At 39.4% G+C, this 9,634-nt stretch overlaps 1 protein-coding gene across 1 annotated transcript in view; it reads right to left on the bottom strand.

The window, feature by feature from the left end:
* Window positions 1–3,380: 3,380 nt before the first annotated feature.
* Window positions 3,381–9,634, bottom strand: part of ABCC8 (ATP-binding cassette, sub-family C (CFTR/MRP), member 8) — a gene marked incomplete at its 5' end in the record, with an annotated part of 79,495 nt that continues 73,241 nt past the window's right edge. The window contains 4 exon segments of the mRNA XM_009076114.1: window positions 3,381–3,606; window positions 5,971–6,033; window positions 7,347–7,480; window positions 8,269–8,372. Of these exon segments, the coding sequence (XP_009074362.1) occupies window positions 3,469–3,606; window positions 5,971–6,033; window positions 7,347–7,480; window positions 8,269–8,372 (439 nt within the window).

Below are 9,634 nucleotides of genomic sequence, written 5' to 3'. Positions count from 1 at the left end.
AGAGCAGAATAAAAAGCAGTCCTGTCTTTGTGGATCAAATGGCAGGTACTTAAGAGAAAGAAGTGACAGATCTTCTGAGTGAGCCAACATATTTGTGTTAAAAGCTGCTGAACAAATTGGGCTCACAGGAGTGAAGAATCCCACTCTAGTATTGAATCATGAGGGGGTAAGTTTTTCCACCCACAAAATAGGTTTTACATTTGAAAACTCCTCCCTACCCACCCCAATTTGTACTAATTTTAATGGCTGTCAAGTAAGATCTTAGGATGAATGTTAAATTAAAATTTAGTTGTTGCTGCAGCAGTACTCTGCCTTCAGCAGAACTTTCTGTCAAAGGCTACAGAGCCTTAGTCTAACATGAATTAAGCCTTACAAATCACCCTGCTGTATGAGTGGGTAGACAGAAGAAAAGAGATGGGAGTTGGTTACACAAAAGCACAGGGGAAGGCATGAACAGAGGTGGAAGGAGGGCTAATGTAGCAGGCATGATGTGTTTCCTGGCCTCCCAAGGAAACAGCATTCCCTTAGAAACAAATAGAACAGGATGAAACAGCTACACTAAGACAGAGCAGTAAATGCTATAAAGGTTCTTGTGTAATGGAAGCATTTATAGAGAGCAAAACAAACCCTGGTTGCATCCCCATGGGCAGCCTATCCCACTAACCCCTTTGGGACTGAGCCAAATCCCATCCCCGAGGAGAAAGTCTGGAAGAAACCCTGGAAGACTGGCCATGGCTGCTCTGGTGCTGTCTTGCACCCATTTCAGTACAGCCCTTTGCTCAGCAATGCTTTATTGCCACACAAGCACATTTGTGAGCCTGATTCAGTAGTGACTTCTGGTCTGCCTAGCTCATGACAACAAGATTTAATGACTTGGATAATGGCAGCAAACCTCCTGCCATAGAGTAATATTCTTGGGTACTGCTTCTGGTCACTGTTGAGCCTCTACCCCTTCAGAGTTAGGCACAGAAACTGGGACTTGGCCATATAAAAACAAGACCAGATAAAATGTGCTGAGGAAATGTCATGTCCTGTCCAAGTGGCAGCTAAGAGCCTCCCTGTTCACACGTATTTATTCAGCAGTGTGGTACCATTAAAAAGATGAATAATTGTTGGATATGAGCCCACTCACACTACTCTCCTGCAATGCTGTTTTGTGAAATAGAAGCCCCATTTAAAATGGAAACATATGACACTTGTATTTTGAGTTCTAATTTCTTAATACTGTGAGATACAGTACAGTTTTCTCAGTGACACACTGTGTCCTTCACTCCCCTGCAGTCCCTTCTGGGTAAGACTGCCAAAAGCTTCTGAAATAGGAGCTAGTCCAAATTGCAGTATCAAATCCCAGGTACTTAATTAAAAGCATATGGAAACCTTACTTTTCTGCATCTCTGCTCTTGCCACTGGGATTTTGGATCTTCCACACATGGCTGCAAAGCCTCTGAGCATCTCTCTCTGCAGTGTAAGTTTGATATGTGGTGTATTCCAAAGCCTTTACAGGATGAGTTCCTGCCTTAGACCAGTGCTGGGGGTAGTGAGGAGACACACAGTAGCAGTACTAGAAAACTGCTCTGTGCCCTTCTGCTCCCATTTCTTCTGTGTCTGTCTTCTTTCTTCTTCCATGCTTCCCCCAGTGGAAGCATAGTATGCCAGGGTGAAAATGCAATAGTTCTGCTGCCATTTTTTCTTGGACACTGCCAAGCAAATGATTCCTTGGAGCAGGAGATATCTCCCGCCATTTTTTCTTGGACACTGCCAAGCAAATGATTCCATGTGCAGGAGATATCTCCTAAATATCCATTTTCTCTCTTCAAGTGTAGTAAGCAATAACAGAGCTCATGCCTTTTATCTGCATTACCATATCCTACCTCCCCACTTTTTTTAACACTGTTCATACTATACTCTCCTCTGCTGCCAATTACCTGCCCTTCACTATTGCCCAAACTTGGACACTGCCAAGCAAATGATTCCATGTGCAGGAGATATCTCCTAAATATCCATTTTCTCTCTTCAAGTGTAGTAAGCAATAACAGAGCTCATGCCTTTTATCTGCATTACCATATCCTACCTCCCCACTTTTTTTAACACTGTTCATACTATACTCTCCTCTGCTGCCAATTACCTGCCCTTCACTATTGCCCAAATAACAGCAGGCAGATGCTGTAAATCCTCTGCTGTGGCACTGGTAACACTACTTAAGCAGCAACAACAGTTTTCAGTCCTTGCTCTCTGCTAGAAGCAATGCATTCAAATATCACATATCCCATGCGAACACTCAGATGTGTTTTTCTAGAAAATAAAGCCTTTCAGAACAGGTTCAAAATTAACTGGGCAGGCTAAAGAGAAAAGACAAAAGAATTCTCTCAAGTGCAAGGAATTCTTTAAAAAGGGGAATACGACCAAAAAACAGATATAAAGGCAAAGTTTCTGTAAAAACAGTAATGGTGAAAAATTAATTGTAGCCTTCCATTGGGTTATTGACATTCTTAGCAATGAATAATCCTGGAATGACTGTCACAGGACAGGGATAAGTAGCCATCTTAGCCAAATTAGGCTAATTTCAGGGGTTAAAAGTTCTCTTAATAAGTATACAGAATTTATTGGTAAGGATCACAGAAACAGCATGACAGTGGGTGAAATACGTGAAACTAGGAGACGATGAGTCAAGCTCTCATGGCTCTGAGCTACAGAGAAAGGTTTAACACTGTTTATTTACCAGACTCAGAGGGATAATTTCCAGATGAATTGGTACATCTGCACTAGTCACGGGAAACAGTGTACATTAAGCACTGATACTTTAACACAGCCTCCTCTCAGCTTCTTCCCAGTTTGGGAGTCTGTCTCAATCCTGCTTGGAATCAGTATAATCGTGTGCAGTGGACAGAGATGGAATCAGATTGTGATTAATTTCTAGAAGGTATTAAAGGAGAGTCTAAGATACAACACAGGCACTATTAATAAACCACAGTATAAAAAATGTTTTATAGATTTTATATTTAGGTATTAAAGCTTTACATAGTCATATGAGTAAAAGAGATACAAGCTTGTGAGAAGTACCTTTGGTATATCATTTTTGCTTCTGCATTTAGTCAGTCATGAGCATTATCTACAGTAGGGCTATGACACATAAAAAATAACATGTTATTAAAATGACAGAAGAGGTTTGAGAGTTACATAAAAACTCCATGCTGGCTATGTTTGTTTCATGTGGATCCTGTTGTATTTCACCCATGTAGTTTTTTTTTTTCAACTATATTTCATGATTCTTTGGTAGCAAATAAAAAGAAGAGTATACAAAAAAGTTAAGCCCACAGATAATTCATTAATGTTTTCAGATGGAGAAAAATGGCTCATTTTATTAAAAAAGGAAAAGCTCAATTTATTATGAAATAATATTTATTTACAGTTATTTTACATTTATAGAAAATAATACAATTGTATTCTAAAATGCTTTATTTATTTTTATTACTTATCTGCTTGTACAAAAGAAGCAAAGACACTGTCTTCTTGTTCTAGCAGAACCTCAGGCTTGTCATATTCCAAAATAACCCCTCTCTTCATTACAATAACCAAATCTGAATTGAGGATCGTGTGCACACGGTGCTGAAAAAACAACAAACAAAATGCCAGCTCAGTGTATCTATCCAATATATTTGAGACAGACTTATAGAAATTAATTTTCCTCTGGAATTCAAGTTTGATTAAGGCTACTTATCCTACTTTTCATCCTCATTTACTGTGCAAATCCTGCAGATAAATATACAGGCCAAGAGCTGCATGGATATTCAAGTACCTAAACAGCACACAGGTACTTGAGTATGAAGAGTCCTGTGAGTTCAGACTATAATGCTCCTAGCACAGAGTCCTGCCACCAAGTGCTGCCACAAGAAGGTAGCCAGGCAGAGGAGGAACAGGGTGTGTGGTACTGCATGTAAGAACTCTCCCAAGTCCTGGGGTATGTCAAGGTCAGGGGGTAAGTCCTGAGCCTGGTGTGGTTTGTCTGTTTGTAAACCTGTTTTCTAAGACTTTGCTCACGTCTTCTCTTGAGTTTCCATTTTGCATCCATATCCTTTGGAAAAGATTTTTTCATACCTCCTCCCCACTATATGAACCAGTACTCCCTCCTTTTGTATGCTCTGGGCCTTGCTGCCCAGAGCTTCATCTGATGCCCTTTGCCTTGTGACTTTGCAGACCTGTCACATGTCCTTACATTGTCCTTCTTCCAGCAAGAGGAGCCCCAGCCTACTGAGCTGCTCCCCTCCAGGAGCTTTCCTGAATCGAGCCCTATGAACTGACTGACTTCTTGCTCCTGGTGTGTTTCAGGGTTCATGGCCTCTAACAGTTTTGATGGCTTACAGAAACTGCTCTCACTTTTTTTTTTTGTCTGCCTTACTGCACTTCACACACAACATGCCAGAGCTTTAGATAATTTCTGGTTTCTTTATTTGGCTATGAGTTTAGACTTACAAGAATGCCTTCTTGTTTCTCATCATCTTTTTTATTTGTTTATCCATACCACTCACCTTTCTATCCTTACTCAAGGATTTCCTAATGACTAGCATGCATTGTTTCATTTGGTTTTGTTTTTAGCCTCCTCATGCTGACAGTATTCCACTTTTTGAAGTTGAGTGTAACTGTACTGGATTTTTTGAGTCTGCAGGACTCCTGCAGGGATATTTAATCCCAGAACACTATGGCTGCTGTTATACAGTCAGTCTTCACCCATAAGGTTCCTAATCAAATCTTGGGCACCTCAGTACCAAAACAACTCTTGCATTTCCTTTTGTGGCTTCCTAGCCAGACGGTCCACACAATAATCGCTGATGGCATCTACAAATCTCATTTCTGCTGCAGTTTCTGTGATATTTATCCAGTCTGAAGGCAGCAGGAGAGGAATGAAATATCACATTCCATTGAACTTGCTGCCCTTGTTGTTTCATCTCTTTCAGTATAACACAATCAGTGTTACATAGCAAGTAACACAGAGATAATGCAGAGCCAATACTATAACTCTTCCTAAACACAATTTAGGAATATATGGCTTTCTCTGGAAACCTCCCCCAACAAACCAATAAAACCCAACTCCTCAAACCCCAAATCCAAAAACTCAACAAAAAAAAGCCAAAACCACCACCCAAACCTCCCAAAACCCATGTTATGTTTCTATTACAGAACCTTTTGAATACAAACCCACCTGATATAAACACATTAACACTAGGAAACAAAAATATTCAAAGTAAGCTCATCCCAAGATGATGTTTGTTTGAGCTGTGCAGTTTAAAACTCATCAAGAGAGTAATAGACTAATAAAACTTTCTCAGCCTGCCCCCAAACAAACTGAAAAAGATATAAAAATGCAGAATGCAGTGCAACTCTCAATCTCCAGGCAGAGGAATCAGGAAATGTCATGCTTATGATTCCTTTGCTTTTTTTATAATGACACACTGAATGGATACCATAAGATAAATCAGGTTTTCTATTACATGTTTGCTTGGTGAAAATAAATGATGCTGAAAGATTCCTGACCACAGATTTCTTGTGTTCAATTTTTAAATGTTAAGCAGCCTACTGACTTTATTTAATCTCCCTGAAATACATGTATCTTTTTACTTGTCCATAGTTTAATGATTATTTTAGCTTGATGAAACTTGTTCCTAGATTTCACAGTAGTCAAAATATATTGTATTTTAAATTGGCTTAAAATGGGTAGCAGAAGACAGACCTCACACTTGGATTACATGCCTTTACAGGCAATCTGACTTAGCTTCGTGCAGCACATTTAAGAAGCTGCCATTACGAATTTAAGTAAGAAAGTAGTTTAAAATGGAAAAGAAACCTTGCATTTAAGCACCACTTTAAAAAAAAAAGATTAATGGCCAAATTAACACATTTATGAACACTGAGAAGAACTAAGAGGGGATTTCTGATTCTCGTTTGCATTAGAACAGCAGCAGAGACTGTACTTACTGCTATCGTAACCACAGTGCGGTCAGCAAACGCTGTCATGACCACCTTCTGGAGTATGTTCTCCTACAGAAAGAAAAACATCTGGTACTTTTCAAACAACAGAAGTTACACCATAGACACTAAGAAGGTTTATGCAACCACTGACTATTCCATGTTTTTATTGATCCTTCATTGCAGAAATAAAAAGTTAACTACATGCCAAAACGAAGCCAGAGCCTGGTCCACAGTTAGACAGCTCTGCTCACTCCTGCCACCCCCACTGTCTCTGGGGTCCAGCAGACAGGAGAGCTGTACTCTGACCCCCAAACTCCTGCTATCCTGATTGTCAGTTTTAGAGGGAGGAAACCCAAGGTGAATTTGGGGTGCTGCCAGGCTGTCTGCATGCTGGTGCCTCTGCATTACGTTCTTCACTGCAAGCCCAGGAATGTTCCAGCACACTGGGGACATCTCACACCAAGGAGGGGCAGGGATAAGGAAAGCAGTGTGCTGTACCTGGCATATTTAACAGTGGAGATGATATTTAAGATGGTCTTAACATACATAGTTCTCACTCAGCAAGTACTCATCCTTTGCTATTTAGGAGACATGTTGTTGCATACCAAACTGGCTAAAAGTGTCACTAGCACAGATACCTTTATTTGCTGTTATCTGTTCTTTAGATAAGTACTTCAAGGGAGGAGCTCTATCCTCAATGTGTCAAAATTCAAAATGTGTTTTAACTGGGCTGAATACAGTATAATTCCTATACTTACTGACATTCAACACACTAACATTTTACCAAACTAAAAATTGTAGCTGTTAGAACAAACCTGTTCTTTACTTACAGCAGGAAGAAGACTGAAACATTTCTCGTAACAACAGAATAGGTTAAAAAAACCAACTCCCTTCTATTGGGTAAAATCCAGGCACTGCACTATTATTGAGTGATTCAATCAATACAATAATCCAATCTGTCTTTTCTGTGTCTCTGTTTATTTCCTTGACTTTACTTTCAAGCCTTCTAACTTCCTGACTTGTCTCATCCACCATGCTGGGGAAATTTGCCACTTGCCAATTTACCCTTCACTGACCATCCCAGCTGACCTTCCACAGCTTTGTATACTTTAGAAACTCAACCTGCCAATTAAAACAACATGCTTCATTTTCCTAATGTAAGTAGTTCTGGAGTAACTATTAAATCCCTAGTAAAATGGTATAAAACCTCTTTAGATTTGTTAGCAATGCCTCCCAACTACCTGGACTCTTACACGTGTCTGCACTAAACATGGTGTAAGCATATTACAGAGTAATAGAACTGCTTTCCACCTTTTTCTTCACATATTATCAGTTGTTTCCCACTCAAGGAAACCAAGAAATCAGAAACACTCCAAACTCACCGTTGCCATGTCAATAGATGCTGTGGCTTCATCCATGATGAAGATGCTCGTCTTCCGCACAAAAGCTCTTGCCAGGCAGAACAGTTGTCTTTGGCCCTGGCTAAAGTTTTCACCCCCTTCTGTAACTATAGCATCTGGAAATGATACAGCAAAAACAGTATTTATGGGGGGTGGGGGTGCGTGGGTGTATGAGTAGGTCAGAGCAGAACAGAGCATATGTTTAGAAAATATTTTTCAGCATAAAATATTTCCTAGGTCTACAGCTACTGGTGACCCAATTTCCCCTGTTTATTTCCATTGTTCAAAACAACCAGTATTTTTGTCTCAATAAATTCTTTTTATCTCTTAGACATCAGAGTAGCTAAGGATGTTTAAGAGAGAGTTTCTCTGGAACGTGTGCAGTCTAGGACACTGCACCTTCCTGTCAAAGCAGCATCCATTGTTTCTTTACCCTAAGGCTGTATAATTATCATTTTAAGGGGTTTTATTTGTGGTTGGTTTGTTTGGGGATTTTGGGGAGGGGGTGTTGGTTGTGGGGTTTTGCTTTGTTTGTTTGTTTTTGTGGTCAGATGATTCACACCTTTAGGCTTTTAAAATCTTCCTCCCTGTTGGAAAATACTGAAGAACATGTTCTAGATAACACCTGACTTGTCAACACCTTATTTGAACTCACAAGACCTATAAACCTCATTGTTTCATAACAAAGACATACTGAAATGATTCGAATAGAAAGAGGATTCTGCCCCACAGGTTCAGTTGGTAAAGGAGTTTTGCAGGACCTTTGCCTGCAGGCAAGCACTTTTAGTCACCTTCCATAAACCCAAAAAGCTATTTCTACATCAACTACCCTTTTAATAAATACACGTGCAACAGGAATGTTGTGAATAGTGGAAATAATATTCTCAAAAGGAAATCTTATTACCTAGACCCCCAGGTAGTGCTTTCACCACATGCTTGAGCTGTGCTATTTCCAGAGCTTCCCACAGCATGCTGTCAGTGCACTTCTTCTCAGGGTCCAAGTTAAACCTACAGTCATGTGCAATTCAAGAACATCAGTCAATAGAAACTTCTGCAAGAGATTTCTTCTTTTAGTGTGCTTAGAAACAAACCTGAGAGTAATCAGAATCAGATACTAAAGATCTGGGCCTGATTCTGATTGATAAATTGGCACAAATCCAGTGGATTCTGCATTCTTGGTCAACATTTATACAAACAAAATTTCACTTCTTCAGTTGAGTGGAACAGGAAAAGCTTCCTGTTTTGCAGATATCATTGTGGTTTTAGAATTAACTTTGTTCTGAATATACTGAATAAATTTTCATGTTTTACTAGAAAAAGCTGTGACTATAATCAGTTTAAATTAACACGCATTTTTTTACCAAAGGCCAAAATTCTACCCTCTCTCCTTTTAAATCCAATGTCTCTTTGTTCTCTACTGCTGTAGTTAACAGAATAATAAAGCTTCATACTGCATTATGAAATGCAAGTCTTCACAAGAACTGAACAAACCTTGGATTTATGAACAGATGAACATTATTTTAGCTTGCCATGGCCCAGAAACGATAGCAACAAATGTTCATCTCATATCACTTTACATTAGTATATAGAATGATAATAGAAGACTCAATGGTGCATAACAATGTCTTTTTATGTTTCACTCCTGCTGTATGTGCTGTGAATGACCAATGCTGGCCTAAATAAATGTTTTAATAGGTTAATTAATAAAATAAAGGCATAGAGTCACATGATCTGATGTGAATGGATCATGCTGCATTCAGACATATTCAGAAAACCACAGAAGCCTGTATCATTTTCAGGGAGCTATGATGACTTATGTAGAAACTATAATTGCAGATGATATAACTGTGCATGGAGGATTGTACTGTTCCTTCCTAAGGTAAATGACACCAACACAGGGAAGGACATTTGTTGGCAGCTGTGGAAATCTTTGCCCTTGTTTCTGCTGCATCTTCTTCTCCTCAGAGAAGCAGAAAATGAACAAGAAAAAAAAAAAGAAAGAACTAAGGTATTTGGGGTCTCACAGATGAGAGAACAGCTCAAAGACTAGAGGAGAAACATGAATAGAGGCTCCAGGGTAAAACAGCCTAGATGTCTTCCAGTTCTTCTCATATTGTTCCATTGCTTTCTTTTTTTCTACATCAATTTTTTAGCTTGCATTTTTTTCCATCTTACATTTTAAGGCAGACAGATGAAAACAGATGTAGGACAAGGAAGGTTTCGAGAAGTGCTGGGTGGTTATGAGTATTTGATCAGTGAGCTAATCTGAT

This window comes from Acanthisitta chloris, unplaced genomic scaffold (assembly GCF_000695815.1).
Source record: "Acanthisitta chloris isolate BGI_N310 unplaced genomic scaffold, ASM69581v1 scaffold6376, whole genome shotgun sequence".
Lineage (NCBI taxonomy): Eukaryota > Metazoa > Chordata > Aves > Passeriformes > Acanthisittidae > Acanthisitta > Acanthisitta chloris.
This window is presented reverse-complemented; position numbering and strand designations above follow the sequence as displayed.